Genomic DNA, 18271 nt, shown 5'->3' on the forward strand with positions numbered 1-18271 from the left:
CTCAACATGGTGGAATTGGTCTATGAGACCAACAAACAATAGTGTGTCTTATGCTCTACTGCCTTGCACCTTCTGTAGTCCTTTGCAGTTGTCCAAAGTATGTATAAACTGCTGCCAAATAGGAAAGATAGTGTTTTACATTACATAAGATTACAAGAATGGCCATACTGGATCAGAACAATGGTCCATCTAGCCCAGTATCCTTCCAACAGTGGCCAATGCCAGGTGCTTCAGAGGGAATGAACAGAACAGACGATCAGGTGATCCATCCTGTTGCCCATTCCCAGCTCTGGCAAACAGAGGCTAGGGACACTTCCAAGCATGATTTTGCACCCCGTCCATCCTGGCTAATAGCCATTGATAGACCTATCCTCCATGGACTTATCTAGTTCTTTTTTTGAACCCTGTTATAGTTTTGGCCTTCACAACATCCTCTGGCGAAGAGTTCACACAACACGGTCAACCTGTGGAAGAAATACTTCCTTTTGTTTGTTTTAAACCTCCTGCCTGTTAATTTCATTTGGTGACCCCCTAGTTCTTGTGTTATGAGGAGAAGTAAATAACACTTCCTTATTTACTTTCTCCACACCAGTCATGATTTTATAGACCTCTGTCACATCCCCTTAGTCATCTCTTTTCCAAGCTGAAAAGTCCCAGTCTTCTTTATCTCACCTCATACGGAAGCATTTCCACATCCCTAATCATTTTTGTTTCTCTGTACCTTTTCCAATTCCAATATATCTTTTTTGAGATGGGGCGACCAGATCTGCACACAGAATTCAAGATGTGGGCATATCATGGATTTATATAGAGGCAATATCATATTTTCTGTGTTATCATCAACCCCTTTCCTAATGATTCCCAATGTTCTGTTTGCTTTTTTGACTGCTGCTGAGTGGATGTTTTCAGAGAACTATCCACAATGACTCCAAGAACTCTTTCTTGAGTGATAACAGTTAATTTAGACCCCCATCATTTTATATCTATAGTTGGGATTATGTTTTCTAATGTGCATTACTTTGCATTTATCAACATTTAATTTAATTTGCCATTTTGTTGCCCAGTCACCCAGTTTTGTGAGATCCGTTTGTAACTCTTCACAGTCTGCTTTGGACTTAACCAACTTGAGTAGTTTTCTATCATCTGCGAATTTTGCCACCTCACTGTTTACCCCTTTTTCCAGATCATTTATGAATATGTTGAACAGCACTGGCACCAGTACAGCTTCCTAGGGGACACCTCTATTTACTTCTGTCCATTCTGAAAACTGACCATTTATTCCTACCCTTTGTTTTGTATATTTTAACCAGTTACTGATCCAGGAGAGGACCTTCCCTCTTATCCCAATTAACTGTTTACAGGATGAATACCACTACACAAGATGCAAGGCAGTGGAGGATCAGGCTCTGCTCTTTTTTAGGGATCTCACTTACCAAAGTGCACCCACCAAGAAAGATTAGACCTCACATATCTTAGTGAATTGTTTCAGAGTAGCAGCCGTGTTAGTCTGTATCCACGAAAAGAACAGGAGTACTTGTGGCACCTTAGAGACTAACAAATTTATTTGAGCATAAGCTTTCGTGGGCTACAGCCCTCTTCTTCGGATGTATTGTAATTGTAATTGTCAGCATTAGTTTCCTTTTAATACTCAAAATAAAGTACCCAAGATTTGAAAACATGTATGTCTAAAGCTAGGTATTAAATCCATATTTAAATAGCCTGATTTTGAAGAGTACTGAGCTCCCCAGCAGTTTTCACTGAAGCCAGAAAAGTAAAGTGGATTATATTTATACAGAATCAGTTTTCTTTCTTTGCTGGTTAACTTATGAAAGTTAACCAAATCTATTTTCAGAAAATACCAGACAAGTTAGGAGAGGAGGAAATAAGTCTGCTTGTTGCACCTAGAATGCATGGGTGGAATACTTGTATGGACTACTAGTTTGAAACAAAGTATACAGCGCATTCCTGGAATGGTTGCTTGTGTCCCTGAGCATTCTGGGGCTACCCCCACACACAAGTTTTAATTGTAGGGTCTCACATTTATTAAAGCATTTTCTGAACAGTAAAACCAGAGGGTTACATTGTTCTAGCAAAGAAAATTACTCCAATAAAAAATATACACAAAAGGGATGGCAAGCATTACAAGGAGTTTAGGGCCAAATCCTGGAGAAAGCATAAAAAGACTATATAACAGGGTTTTGCCCTGCTTTTCTTAGATTCATAAAGTTTAAGGCCAGAAGGGACTACTAAAGCATCTAGTCTAATCTCTTTTATATCATAGACCATTAATTTTACCCAGTTACCCCCGTATTGAGTCCTATAACTTTTGTTTGGTTAATACATAACTTCCAGAAAGGCATTCTCCTTATACATGTATCAAGTAGTCTCTCAATCTTTCTGATAAGCTAAACAGAATTAGCTCTTTTAGTCTTTCATAGTAAGGCATTTTTTCCAGCCCTCTAATTATTTTTGTACCCTTTCCAATTTTACAATATGCTTTTTAAAATACGGAAACCTGAACTGTATACAGTATCTGTCTCATCAATCACTTATACAGAGGTAAAATCATCTCCCTAATCCTACTCACCGCTCCCCTACTTATATAGCCAAGGATTGCATTAGCAGTTTTTGCCACAGTATTGCACTGAAAGATCACATGGAGTTGCTTGTCCACTGTGAATCCTGAAATCTTTTCAGAGCCACTACTTTCCAGGATACAGTTAGAACTTGTCAAAACTTAGAATTTCATTGTCTGGAAAATTATGACACTTAAAAAGGTTTTCATTCTGATAACTTTTGAAATTTCAAGCAGAAACGAAAGTCCATCTTTTCCCTATTTGTGCTCTTGTCCTTAGTTAGTCTACCATTAAACAGATTGTGCTTCTAAAGCCTCACATGCTTAAAAATGCACCCCCTCAGGTCATTAAACCTACTGATTTTGTAGGCACATTGTTATAGGTTATTATTAGCTGATGTTGGCGCTTTATCACTTGTAACACAATAACAGTTCATTTTTTTAAAAAACCCTGTAAGTTTTGTATAGGCTGGATGTATCCTGTTATAATGAATGCTTACCTTTCTTAACCTTCTCACACCAACCATGCCTATTTCTAATCGGTTCATCTTTTTTAAAATCATACTTGATTAAGTCAAAAGGGAAAAAAAGCTGAAAAGAGAAGAGAACAGATGGACCATCAGTTATTTATAAACACAGCGACATCTGGTGGCAGCAAAAGTAAGCAATGAAACAATTTTATGTACAGCATTCAAATCTTTTTTACCTAAATGTAGAATCCAGTTTTATGTAAATACAAAATGCACAAGATAAACTTATACTATTCACTGAAGAAAAGCAACATCTGATTTTAATAACCCTGTAACATTAAAAATATCTCTAGAACACAAATATCACTTATTTTCATACAGCATCTTGTGGCAAAACTGTGGCCCCTATATACCATTGGAGCAGTGTACCAGAATCAGCACCAGGATGTCATAATAATCGAATCAGATCTGCAACTTTAGCTATAGTATTTGTTAGTGGTGCCTGCTACAAAAACTACTCCTGGGACCAGATCCTTAGCTGGTGTAAATCAGTGTAGCTCCATTTATTTCACTGGAGTTATGCCAATTTGTTCCAGATGAGGATCTGGCCCACAGTTTTTAGCATTGCTTGCTAGTGAGAATGCTTGAAGTTGTAGATTGTGGAAGTATCGTCAAGAGCAGATTAAAATGTCAGAAAAGGACTGTAGATGAACCAAAAAGCAGCACTCCTTGGGACCCTAACAACTTTCACACTCACTCAGCACTACAGTATGGCTCTTAGGAAAAGCCTCATTTTGGTAAAGCTGTACAGCTGCATTACCTGAAGACTGGGAGCATTCTACTTCCCTAGACGTCAACAAGCAGGGGAGCATTCCCACTACTATACTTCTTTATGGACTGCAGCCTTCTCCCTGCTGGGCACCAGTCCTGCTCAGTGGGCCTCACGTCCTCCTTTTGGGTACTATGCACTCCTGAGAGCATAGGGACAGAAATTTCTATACTCCCCTGATCACAGACATTGCTATTCTGACTGACCCTTATATGGGCTGCACACCAGAGTTGAAGCTAGGATGAAAGGCTTCTTGGACCCTTTTGCATAGGACTAGACAGAATCTGGCCCTGGCTGCAGGACTGGGCCCCATATTCTTCCCAACATTAAAAACCCAGGTACTTTTTTTCACTAAGTACTCAGGACCTGATTCTCATTTACACTAAGGGCTTGTTTTCACATATTATTCTACAGCTGCACCAGTGCAACTGCACCATTGTAGCACTTTAGTAAAGATGCTCCTTTGCCGATGATTAATCCACCTCCCCAAAGGCTGTAGCTATGTCAGCAGGAGAAGCTCTCTCATCAATACAGCACTGTCTACATGGGGAGTTAGATTGGTATAGCTATGTCGCTCAGGGGTGTGGATTTTTCATATAGATCTGTTGTGTAGATCTGGCCTAAGAGCCCTTTGCAAGTGGTGTAAAGCGGTTTTCATGTAAATGATAACTAGAACCAGAGTCTTTGTCATCCTATGGGCGGGGTGCACTTCTTATCAGATATTCACTTATCTTTCTGTGCATTCAGCTAGCCTGCTTCCTGACTCTTCTCATCTTCTTTCTCCTAAAGAAGTGCATCTTGTAAAAGTAGGACTAACAAAGGATTTCTGGAAATCTTTGCAGGAGAAGTATTGACAGGACCAGTGAGGGAGAAAACAATTGTAAATATATATTTTAATCACACAGCACTTTTTTTCGCCAGCAAGAAATACAATGTAATTAGGGAATGGGATTAGGAAGATGTCTCATGTAATGGATAAGATGCTAAAACATAAAATGCTCATTTGCCTTCAATTAATTTGGCTGAATAGTATAATGATTTTATCATCTATTAACCTGATCACACCACTATTCATTTTGTTGTCACTGATGCCTGAATATTTATAGCAACCACTAATTAGCACAGGGGACAATTTAGAAAGAATCAAGTCGGTGGTGGTTGGATGCTGGATTAGTGAATGCAGCTGCACACCGTGCACACCTTTTGTAATATGAAATTGAATGATACTGTAACTTAGTTATAAACAGTACTTTTTGTATTAGATATATTGAAAATGCTTTATAATGTAAAGGCTAGATTTTGGTAGTAAAGCAACTGACTGCATATGATAATTCAACTGTCATTAGGCACTCAAGTACAATCTTATTTGCGCAATCTGTTTCATTGACAGAGGAAATGTTGAGATTACCTGATTTCCCTGACTCACTGCGACCCAGAGCATGAAGCAAAAGAACCTTTGTTTAAACACTTGGTCTAAAGAAGAGTACCTCTAACAGTACACTACTGTGTATCAGCCCAATGATCTAAAGACTGGACACGTGAACTGAGATTTACTGAACCTACTCATCAGCATCTGTAATACTGTAAATCTGTCTACGTGCAAGCTGCTTTCCTTCTGCATTAAAGTTTGTGAATTGGAGTCACCTTGGCAAAGCAGGTGGTGCTGCATCATACTGCTGCAGTTACAGACCTAAATCTGTTTCATCTTAGCTATTCCAAATTATGGGGAAAGAAGGGGTGTAGACAAACATTACTGTATTATTCTATACAGTGTAATGCAATGGATCATTCATCTAATTTTAGCTGTTTTACTGGATAAATAAATAATTATACAACACATGAACCTTTCAACTAGCTAAATTGCAATCTGACCATACTCTGTATCACCACTGCCTTGTGATTAAATAGATAAATAACATTAGAGCAACATAAAGTACTTATATGGCCAAATTACCATAGTATCTGAGCACCTCACAATCTTTAATGCATTTATCTTCACAATACTCCTGTGAGGTAGGGAAGTGCTATTATCCCCATCTATAAAATGGTGATCTGAGGCACAGAGAGGCCAAGTGACTTGCCCACAGTCACACAGAAAGTCTGGAGCAGAGCAAGAAATTTAACCTGGGTCTTCTAGGTGCTATGCTAATACCCTAACTACAGGACCATCTTTTTTTCTAGCTAACAGTATCATAATGTTACACCGTTGCTTTTTCAAATACAATATTTCAATTCAAATATGTTTTAAAAATTGTTTTAAAATTATTGTATTTTAAACTCACAATGGACCAGTAAAAATATGTATCAGCTTTTGCCTTTGGTTTGGTTTGTTAGCCGGAAATTTTACAGGTAATCTACTGTTGAATGGTAGGTGTTTATAAAACAAACTGCTACATTTATACACTTGTCTACACAGGAAAATAGCCAATAATAGCTATTCCACACGAGTTCCCAGTGTGAACACTTGTTCCTCCCTGAGGCTGCATCTCCACTATGAGCTAGGGGTGTGATTCCCAGCTCACTTACACATACTTGTGCTAGGTCGATGAGAGTTAGCGGGAGTATAAATAGTACTTGTAGCCACGATAGCACAGGGAGCATCAGCGGAGGCACAGTTTAGCCATGCCAAGTACAATCTCACCTGAAACTGTGCCATCGCTGCCTGTGCTACCATGGCTACACTTTTATATTCATGCTAGCTTGATGAATGTGTGTACGAGTTGAGAATCACACTTCTATCTCACAGTGTAGATATAGCCTAAATTGTGCTTTCATGTGGTTTAGGTTAATCCACTTTGGAAGTAGATTGAGCTAATCCGCAGAAAGGCCCTCTTTGTGTGGAGTAAATGTGTCCACATGAGGAACTAGTGCAGAATAGCTATTGTATTTTTAGTTCACACCCTAATTTTATTTTGCAATAGCTTTCCTTTGTATACAAGCCCTACGATTCAGGATCCACCATCCAAACAAATTCAAAGACTTAAATAATTTCCTTCCCTAGCACAATAGCTTCATACATTAACTATCAGGGGGTACCCGTGTTAGTCTGTATGTAGGCAACTCTCCAAGACCACATTCTACAGGCCACTATCCTCTGATCCCACTGAGGAATACCAAAAGAAACTACACCATCTGCTCAAGAAATTCCCAGCTACAGTACAGGAATACATCTACATGGACACACCCCCAGAACCCCGACCAGGGGTATTCTATCTGCTACCCAAGATCCATAAACCCGGAAACCCTGGACGCCCCATCATCTCAGGCATTGGCACTCTTACAGCAGGATTATCTGGCTATTTGGACTCTTTCCTCAGACCCTACGCTACCAGCACACCCAGCTATCTTCGAGACACCACCGACTTCCTGAGGAAACTGCATTGGTGTTCTTCCTGAAAACACCATCCTGGCCACCATGGATGTAGAAGTACTTTACACCAATATTCCACATGAGGATGGACTACAAGCTGTCAGGAACAATATCCCTGATGAGGCCACAGAACGCCTGGCGGCTGAGCTTTGTGACTTTGTCCTCACCCACAACCACTTCAGATTTGGGGACAACTTATACCTTCAAGTCAGTGGCACTGCTATGGGTACCCGCATAGTATGGCCCCACAGTAGGCCAACATTTTTATGGCTGACTTAGAACAACGCTTCCTCAGCTCTTGTTCCCTAGTGCCCCTCCCTCTACTTGCGCTACATTGATGACATCTTCATCATATGGACCCAGGGAAAGGAGGCCCTTGAAGAATTCCACCTGGACTTCAACAGTTTACACCCCACCATCAACCTCAGCCTGGACCAGTCCACACAAGAGATCCACTTCCTGGACACAACAGTGCAAATAAGTGATGGTCACATAAACACCACCCTATACCGGAAACCTACTGACCGCTATACGTACCTACATACCTCCAGCTTCCATCCAAGACACATCACACGATCCATTGTCTACAGCCAAGCCCTAAGATACAACCGAATTTGCTCCAACCCCTCAGACAGAGACAAACACCTACAAGATCTTTATCAAGCATTCGTAAAACTACAATACCCACCTGGGGAAGTGAGGAAACAGATTGACAGAGCAAGACGGGTACCCAGAAATCACCTACTACAGGACAGGCCCAACAAGGACAATAACAGAACACCACTGGCCATCACATACAGCCCCCAGCTAAAACCTCTCCAGCGCATTATCCATGATCTACAACCTATCCTGGAAAATGATCCCTCACTCTCACAGACCTTGGGAGGCAGGCCAGTCCTCGCTTACAGACAACCCCCCAACCTGAAGCAAATACTCACCAGCAACTACACACCACACCACAGAAACACCAACCCAGGAACCAATCCCTGTAGCAAACCTCATTGCCTACTCTGTCCCCATATCTACTCTGGCGACACCATCAGAGGACCCGACCACATCAGCCACACCATCAAGGGCTCATTCACCTGCACATCCACTAATGTTATATATGCCATCATGTGCCAGCAATGCCCCTCTGCCATGTACACTGGCCAAACCGGACAGTCCCTCCGCAAAAGAATAAATGGACACAAATCGGACATCAGGAATGGTAACATACATAAGCCAGTAAGTGAACACTTCAATCTCCCTGGTCATTCTATTACAGATTTAAAGGTCACTATCATTGAACAAAAAAACTTCAGAAACAGACTTTAAAGAGAAACAGCAGAACTAAAATTCATTTGCAAATTTAACACCATTAATCTGGGCTTGAATAGGGACTGGGAGTGGCTGGCTTATTACAGAAGCAGCTTTTCCTCTCCTGGAATTGACACCTCCTCATCTATTATTGGGAGTGGACTACATCCACCCTGATTGAATTGGCCCTGTCAACACTGGTTCTCCACTTGCGAAGTAACTCCCCTTTCTCCATGTGTCAGTATATAATGCCTGCATCTGTAACTTTCACTCTATGCATCTGAAGAAGTGAGGTTTTTACCCACGGAAGCTTATGCCCAAATAAATCTGTTAGTCTTTAAGGTGCCACCAGACTCCTTGTTGTTTTTATACATTAACTATGTTTCATAACTACAAGGTCTTACCTATGATGAACTCTGAACCATGTATGAAAACAGAGTTTAGACACTATTTAACCCTGTTTTGGCTAAATTGTTTCCCTTCGTAATTTGGCTAGCCAGTAACAGGACCAACTATTAAAAAAAAAAAAAAAAAAAAAGCCTTGCAAAAAACATCTGGTACTAACCCAGAAAATACTGGTACAGTAAGATATCTTGGAATATAGTGGCAGTATTAGAGCATGCTTGTCAAAAGCTATGTGAATAACCTCACTAACAAAAGAGCAGCAGTGTTATTAATTTTCAGACATGTTTTAATCTTTGCTGAACAGGCAAAGATCATAGGAGTTTCTAGTAACACTATTGATAAACACATTAAGAATTTGTGCTGTTAATATTAATTTCCAGAGACTTATATCTGCTTTAGCTAAAACTTTACATGAAGTTTTGTTTTCATGTTATAAAGTACCTGTTCTGTTATTTTAAAATTTAAGATTATGAACAAAAAAACTCCACCAGAATTGGGTCAGTTCTGAAATTCTTTGTTCTGTGAAAGAAAGGTAATAAGCCTTAACAAAATGCTAAAATGTTTTTTTGATTGATTGCCACAGTCAAGCTTTCCATCAGATAAAAAGGTTAAATTAGCACCTGATTCTGCCATCCATTCTCATGCAGAGTAGTGCCTTATCATGCAAGCAGTCCCACTGATTTCTACAGAACAACAGAATAAGGTATTACACAGCATGAGTCCTGGAGAAAGATTCAGGCCTTTACAATTTTTTTTAACTAAAACACTGGCAAAAAAATGTTACCTGCAAAGTTCTGAATACAAGTTTTTAGAAGCTGATTTTTAGGTAAATAGTATTTGTACTCCCTCTTCCTGTTATCACTTTTTATGACATATGAGTTCCCTTTCCCCACGCTCCTGTTGCATTTTCTCTCTTGTAGCATGGGGTACATTTTAAGGGCAATATGGAGTGTCTTTTCCATGCATCTTTGATCAGTATTAATGGGAGTCTCATGCCTAACTCCTTATGCATCACACAAATAATATATGCATAAAAGGTCTGAAGCTGCTCTGTGCATTCCTGTTCAGAGGCCTCTGCAAATTTTGTTTCCTTAGCAGATATAGGCTCCCATTTTCTATTGCATTAATTCTATTCACATGAGGCATATAGACATCCTTGTTTTTTTGAAAAAGCTATTCATACAGATGGACTGAGTAACTGTACCTTCAAACATATCAACAGGATCCATTGTACCTAGAGATTACACAGTGCAAATAAACTAAATTATTCCTAGACAAGAGCACCAATTTCCAGTTAGCATCTCACATTCAGTGGCTCTTCGGATGCATGCCACACTGCTACAGCATTCACTCTTTTTCTTCACACAACTGAAAATATAATAAAGTAGGATTTGGCTGACAGAAGATCATTTTCTGGTTCCTGGCATTGTATCTTTCACATTACCTATAATTTGGCAAATGGAACATCAATCACACATTAGTCTTTGCCTCCTTGCTTTAGGAGAAGGCAGTTAGTGACAGAAAATTCGCTTTCATTATCTTGGGAGCCTGAACCAGTCTTGTCAGCTTTAGCATCTGCTATCTCATCTGTCTGTATTTAATCTTTAGGTTCTTTTCCACACTCATCACCTCAAGGTACAAATATAGGAACTGGCATACTGAATCAGACTGGTGAACAATATACTGTAGTTATGTATACTGCCTGAAGTTGGCCAGTACCAACTGCATCAGAAGATGATGCAAGAAAACCTACAGTGGACAATGAGATAACATGTCCATAGGGGATGTGTTTTCCTATTTCTCCCTCTATCCCCACGAAGTGGCTGGTATATCCTTGCAACCATGAAGTTTTGTATCCTGTTGTGATCAGGTGAGCAAACCCCACACAAGGCAAGAAGGGGTTAAAGAGCTGCTTTGAGCTCAGGCAGTCTCACCCCACCACACCTGCAAGGCATACGAATCTGGGAGGAAGAGCCTTAAAAGGGAAAAGTCGTGAATACTGAGGGGTTTCCTAAAAATCTCTACCTATTCTCTTTGAATATTGTTTTGCACCAGATTCAGTGTGAATGGAAAGGCAAAGGAGTGAGAAAAGACACTAGAGCCTCCAATAGATAGAAGTCAGACAATAGGTAGAAGTCAGAAAGAGAAATTCCTGGGTGTGGTGGGGGTAAGACAGGAGGCCCACAGCAAACGTGTGCTCACACATGGTTTTCTTTTCCCATCCTCAACTTCTCTCTCCTCATCCTAATTCCAATTTAGGGGATGAGATCTCAGAGAGTATCTGAGGAGCTCTCTTCTCCCCCATTCATGTGAGGGAGAAGTAGCATGTGTGTATTCAGGTACCCTACTTGGATTTTATGTATCACTTAAAGTTACTTAAAGTTATGTCTGTCTGCTCCCACTAGCACAACCGTATTAGCAGAAATGTGTATAATAACCATTAGGACTCAATGAGGCCTCTTGTATACATCACAAACATGTCTTTCCTCAAACCATTTTCTGCTAGCTTCCAATTTGTCACATCCGACACACTTTTCAAAGTCATAGCCACTCTCATTGTGACCGGTGACACTCAAAGTGGAATAAAACAACTGCACCATCTACACTTCGGAAATATAGTGTTTGCCAGTCGGTGATTTGTAAGGGTTTTGTTTGTTTGTATTTTAGGAAACCCCTCAGTATTCAAGGAAACTGGCCCAGGGTATTATGATTCAGAAACTATTTGTATCAATCAGTATTCAACTGCAGTGCAATCAGAAACAAAAAAGCAAAGGAGCCGTGTGAATGTTCATTCCCCTGCATTTCATATACTGCCCCCATACTTTTTTTTAAAAATCCAGAGGAAGGAGTGGAAAGTAACAAAAACCACATCTAGTGACCCTTTACTTTTGTAACATTCATTCCCTCTTGCTTTGTCTCATCCATTGCTGAGATAAGTCTAACCAAAGACTCTTACTCAGGTGAATAGTACCAATGCCATAAGAGAGGGGGGACCTACCTGCTGTTATGAACAGGAATGTGGCAGAAAGAGAAGCGAGGGAATGACCATTTTAAGATGACTTCAGTAGGCCTGCTTATGTGGATAAGGGATGTAGGGTCAGGACCTTAGTTTGTAGATTCTTGCTTTGTCTTTGATTTTTTCATGTACAACTATAGTGATGTATAAAATACTAACACAAGAAATATTCCCTTCAAAGAGAAAGGGAGCATCATTTTAGAGAGGCTTGAGAGGTGAGGGAGTGGAGACAAGTGTACATATTTTGGACTGGATCGTCCCACTGTAGAAAAATCCAGGGGAGAGAGTTCTGGAAGAGGAAGCATGTGTCCCAATATCCTTGCAGAATTCATCCCCAGTCATTCTCTTGAGGTGTCAGATAGGTTTGTCTTCCATATGGGACCCAACAAAACATCTGGAAAATACTTAAGGATTCAAGTGCAGCCAGTATAGTTAAATCAAAGGTCCTGTGCCTCTACACTAGTGACTAGATTCACAAAAGAACTTAGGCATCTGCCACTGTAGGAACCTAAATCCAAGAATCAGGTCCCACAGGTATTCACAAAACCCCCGCTCAGCTGCCCCTGAACCCTGTAGGCACCTAAAATTGCTCAGTACCTAAATTTTTGCAGTAGAGTTTCCTGGGCAATGACGTTTCCACCCCTGAGCATAAGCACTACAACTGCACGGCAGGCATCCAAATGCCTAAGTCCCCATAATTCACAAACCAGGAGTAGGTAGATGGGTGTTCCTCCACCTAATTCACCAGCGGGGCCTGATCTAGAAAGCGAGCTCCGACCTCACCTACTGTATCAGGCCCCTAATAGGCAATCTCTACAAACTGAGGGAGATGGGGGAGAGAAAATCCCTCACAACTTTTAGCCCAGTGGTTAGACTATTCATCTGGGACATCTCCGGTTCAAGTCCCCCCTCCATCTGAGGTTGAAAAATGGTTGAACAGGGATCTGCCACCTTTCAGGTGAATGCCCTAGCCACCGGGCTATGGGATATTCTGATGTGGGGCTCTCTCAGTTTCTCCTGTTGAAGCTGTTGTACTTTGAATTTTTTAAATTATTTATCCATCGACATTCAGTATCACCACACCTAAATTTCTTTGTGAATGTAGCCCTTAATGCAGGTTTATTTTCTGGAGAAGAGTTTGAGCAGTATTTTAAAAAGACAATATAAACTAATTTAGACTAATTGCAGAGTGGCCATTTCCTGTTCATGAGAGGTCTTACATTCTTTACATTTTCATTTTTGGGAAAGGGTGAGGGGAAAAGATTTCACAGTTACGTTATCAAATTAGATAGATATTTTGATAGGGCACAGTAATGCTAACTGGTTAGCATTTACAGCAGAAATGTCTGTAGACATTCACTATCCAGTTATAAAAATAAATAAATCAAATTAACAGAATTTTTAAAACTTCTAGTCTACAGTCACTAACTCAAGTCATATGACTAAACCTCAGAGGGGAACAAATAGCACCTTTATTTTATATTCATGAAAAAGTATCAGTCTTCCTTTCTGGGTATATAAACAGTACCATTTTTATCAATGTATGAAACAAATATAAAACAACATTCCACACCTTCCATGGTTTAAAGACATAGGGGGAAATGGGGGTGGAAGGGCACAGAGGGAGATATAACAACTCTGGGCCTGATCCTGAACCTACCAAAGATTATAGATGGAATTTTCAAATGCACCAAATTGACTTAGGAACACAAATCTCATTCTAAATCAATGGGATTTATGCTGCTAAATATTTAGTTGCTTTTTAAAATTCCACACTATGGGTGTGCTGCTCTTGATTTCAAGAAGAGCAGGACTGGGCCTCAATAATAGCACAAGGTTAAATTGGCTGTCTAGTGAGTAGAAATTCTGAAGAAGACACCTCTCACTTAATTATCTAAACCCTTGGATGCAAGTTTCTTAGGACGAACCTCTCCAGCCATTTAAAGGAATGGTGTTAATAGGATCCACAGGAAGATCCATCTACTGTAGTTTTCTAACTCGGAGATGGTTGTTGTGACACTAGGTCTTGAGGGAGGGTAAAGGAAGGGGTTTACAAAAACTAAAACTAAAAACAAGAACCCAATGACAGTGGAAGAATCCCTCATGCAATATAAAGAAAGAACCGCTCCACCTTTTCCCCTACTGAGCCATATGGGAAAGTCTAACAGAATTTATTATAAAAAGGACAATCTTTCTGTAGAGTTATTTAGCGATGGAATTTAATAGAACATTTTATCCCTTCTATAGAATATCTATCCAGGATGGTTCAAAAAACTAGATACAAATGATCTCATTTTCTATTAAAATCTGTAAGGGTTTAGAGTAAATTGTATAAAATCCTATGGGTTTCATCTCTATACAAAAGTCCTAACAGTTAATAAAGGGAAACAGAAAGACTAAACCTTCAGTACACATCTTGCAGTTTTTACTTGTTTTCATTACTCAAGTCTGCTTTACAATGTATTGAGTTTAACAATCAAAAAGTTACATATTAAATTACAGCCATCTGTGGTGTAATTGATACAACTTCACTCAGTCGACCTTAGCTTCAAATGAATTTATTCAGACTTTAAAAAGGTAGTGATAGCACTAAACAGGTCTGTCCAAATTCAGAAGCTTTCTCAAGTGTCACTTAGCCTCACAAAAGACACTTCTTAAGCTGTTTGCGCACAACTTTCAATCTATGAGATGACTACACTCTTTTATAATTTCATTGCTTGTCACCACACAAAAACACCCAATAAATGGGAACAGACCCAAAACGAAAGTAAGATGTGTAAGAATCACGCTGATGGTACTCCAGGAACCCAGGGCAGCCAAAACGTTAAATGTGCTACCAACATGATCAGCAGCAGCCTGTCTCAGGAGCTACACTTAGGTTCCAAACCAATTCATAATAGTTTCACCCATTCGCTTAGATGAACTCTTTTAAAAAAAATATCTGAACTATTTACATGGATAACTTTTTTTTGCAGTTTCTCTCCATATACTATAGCTACTGATTACATACAGTGTGTAGAAAATTTGTTGCACTGGGCCGTTACATTATGGCCCATGGATTTTAACAGATATTTAAAGCCTAATGAATTCCGGCATCCCACCTTTGTTGCAATATCCTTCTGTAGAAGCAGTTTTAGGTTCTTCTATAAAAGTCACCCAGGAGTTCACCTTCCAGGCCTGCCTATACTAGAAATGTTTTTATCAAAATATCCCACCATCACCAAGCCTGGTTAAGCTCCACTGGTTTTAACAATGTTAAGCTTAGTACAGAATGGCTGTGTGCCACTAGGCCTGTGAGCATAGTGTAGAGTTCAAGAGATCCACCCAAATTGAAGTTTTCAGGGTCCTTTTAAAATGGGGTTGGGAAGCCCCGTGTGTGGGCTTGGATGATCAAGTTCTACACTGACCTCAGCATACTACTGTAAAGGCATTCTCCACCTACTTCCATAACTCCTTCTCACCTCTTATTTTGCAGGGAAGGGATGATACAGGTGACATGAGAGACCCTCCCTCGTCCCAACCACACATTTTACTGTCTAAGCTGAATGAAATGCCAACACATGCAGTAAATGGTGAAAAGTCAATTAGATTTATCTTTCCAGTTTTAACATAAAGTAACAAAATAAATGTTACAGACTCAGTGGATTTTGACTTTTGCCATGTGACGGGGTATGAACTTTTTGTAACTTTGCCTTGGTCAAGTGACTGGGGGCAGGAAATATTTCTTAGCATTCCTGTATATTGGGGTGGGCAACCTTTCAGAAGTGGTGTGCTGAGTCTTCATTTATTCAATCTAATTTAAGGTTTTGCGTGCCAGTAATACATTTTAACATTTTTAGAAGGTCTCGTTCTATAAGTCTATAATATATAAACTAAACTATTATTGTATGTAAAGTAAATAAGATTTTTAAAATATTTAAGAAGCTTCATTTAAAATTAAATTAAAATGCAGAGCCCCCCAGACCGGTGGCCAGGACCCGGGCAGCGTGAGTGCCACTGAAAATCAGCTCACATGACGCCTTCGGCATGCGGGCCATATTTTGCCTACCCCTGCTGTATATCATACCCTTGTTCCAGTCAAGCTAGTATATTAGTGTCCTTTTTATCTTTTAAATTTAGAAGTATGGAAAACAAACTTGACGTAAAATGGCCACACTGATTTAGTCATGCATTACTGTAAATTTCATTGCACTAGTCATGTTACCCATAATCAAGATATTTTAGATGATATAGTAGTTTATCTTTATTATTATTATTACTCGAATTTATTATTTTAAGCCGAATATTTGCACATTCGTGTATTCTTTGAAACCCTAGCCCTGAACATTACTATCCTACTAACTCCATGGAGGACTGTACTCTTAATTGTGCAGTCTCTAAACCAAGGGCTTCTTCCTATGGACTACTCCAGTGTTGCCATCTCTCATGATTTTATCAAGTCTGATGATCTTCAGTGTTTTTCATAGTGCCCCAGGTGTTGGAATCAGATTGCATGAAAATTCCAGCTTTCATTACAAAAAAATTTGAGTCCTCATGGTTGTGGAAAGCTTCAAAACATGAAACAAGTGCACCTTAAAGTCTCAGAAAATAGAAATGTATTGTTTTAAAAAATAATCTCTGGATTTTTAAGCCAATCTCATGATTTTTGAAAGCTTGGGGTTGACAGTACTGCAGGCACCCCCAGGAAGCCATGCTGCCCATAGATATTGTTCTTCTGCAGTTGAGTAGTTGAAGCCATACAGTGGGATACAGCAGAAAGGAGTTCCTGGCAGAATATCTCTGGGTCTAGAGAGGATAACATGGAGTGGAGAGTACTTGATCTCCAATTCCACACTAGGCTCTGCCCCAGAAAATAAAAGTTTGAAGACTGGGAAGTAGATGGATTTGAGGCATACAAGCGTCTACAGACTCCTGATGAGCAGAGAGAACATGCAGGAGAGCCAGTGGTTCCCCATTTCTCAGTTTTGAGGTCATCTGCTCTGATTTGCTCCCCTGTTCATTTCCTAGAGTCTATTTTTTTTAAACCAAATCCTAAAAAAAAATAATAATAATAAGGCAAGAAGCCTGTAATATATATTTATCATTAAATCAGGTATACCCCCCAGTCTTCAATCTTGTACATATATTTCTGGTTATAAATCAGTGATTCATTAAATAATTCTAATCTAGTCTCTTGCCTAGTAACAAAGATTTGGAATGCAGAACTGAACAGAAGTTTCTTGAAACTTTCAGGATGGTGGAGTTTCACTCATTTAGACCTTGTCTATGCTAGGAAATTTTAAGGGGAAAAAATCCCACTGGTGCTGCCATTAGCACAGGTGGGAGAACTATATACACATGATTTTGGCAGCATTGAACACTGTCAGTTAAACCTGCAGTACCTAGATCAAAAGACTTAGGACTTGATTCTGCATCCTCAACTCCCACTGATTTTAGGCCTCACTTCTTCTGATCTAGTTACTGAATTAAGAATCACATTTATCCCCAACCCTCCTTCCCAAATAAAATATTAAATAGTTACCTTATAAAAGAAATTAGTACGTCCCACAGATCCAATTTTCCCGGTGTGGTTCATGAAACAAATGTTTCCTTCAGTAGCCCCATAAAACTCACACATCTTGATGTCACCAAATCGGCCTAAAAATTCTCTCCATACATCACTCCTTACTCCATTTCCAACTGCCAAGCGAACTTTGTGATCTTTTTCTCTTTCTTTCTATTAAAAGAGAAATTAAAGAACATGTTAAAGAATAAAGTATTGTAATGGGTGTGTTTGACTGTAGCAGATACTACAAAAAAAAATGTACAAACTTATAGGCATCTAACAGAAAGCACAAGAGAAACTAATAAGTTCAAGTAAATTACAGTGCATTTCTAATGCTATGAACTGTATCTAAGATACAGCTGTAGTTCAGCAAACACTGAACCAGTGTTATAAATATATGCATGTAAATTGATAGCAACAGTTAAAATGTTGCTTAAATGAATATTAAAGAAAGGATGCTTGGGTTAGAGAATATGAATATATGCAGGTTTTAGAAAAATTAACCTATCATTCTTCTCTCTAGAATAACTAAATTAAAAATTGATGTTGGGGAGGGGTTAGTAAAATGAATAGGGAAAAGCAGGAATTGTTTCTGTAATAGATTTATCTCAGGAGAGGTTATCAGTTACCTCCTGGTCCTTTCAAATTCATTAGAACTTTCATGAAGTCTTGGTTGCTTCTCAAGCAATTACAGTAACTCCTCACTTAACGTTGTAGTTATGTTCCTGAAAAATGCGACTTTAAGCGAAACGATATTAAGCG

At 39.4% G+C, this 18271-nt stretch overlaps 1 protein-coding gene across 2 annotated transcripts in view; it reads right to left on the reverse strand.

Annotated features, from left to right (window-relative positions):
* The window catches only part of SLC27A6 (solute carrier family 27 member 6), a 58077-nt gene that overhangs the window by 11547 nt on the left and 28259 nt on the right, over positions 1 to 18271 (reverse strand). For both annotated transcript variants that reach the window (XM_029911712.1, XM_029911711.1), the window contains exons 5-6: positions 17486 to 17680; positions 3076 to 3166 (exon numbers count right to left, since the gene is read on the reverse strand). In XM_029911712.1, coding sequence (XP_029767572.1) covers positions 3076 to 3166; positions 17486 to 17680 — 286 coding nt within the window. The remainder of the gene's footprint in view (positions 1 to 3075; positions 3167 to 17485; positions 17681 to 18271) is intronic.

Source organism: Terrapene carolina, unplaced genomic scaffold (assembly GCF_002925995.2).
Source record: "Terrapene carolina triunguis isolate 2854851 unplaced genomic scaffold, T_m_triunguis-2.0 Scaffold113, whole genome shotgun sequence".
NCBI lineage: Eukaryota > Metazoa > Chordata > Testudines > Emydidae > Terrapene > Terrapene triunguis.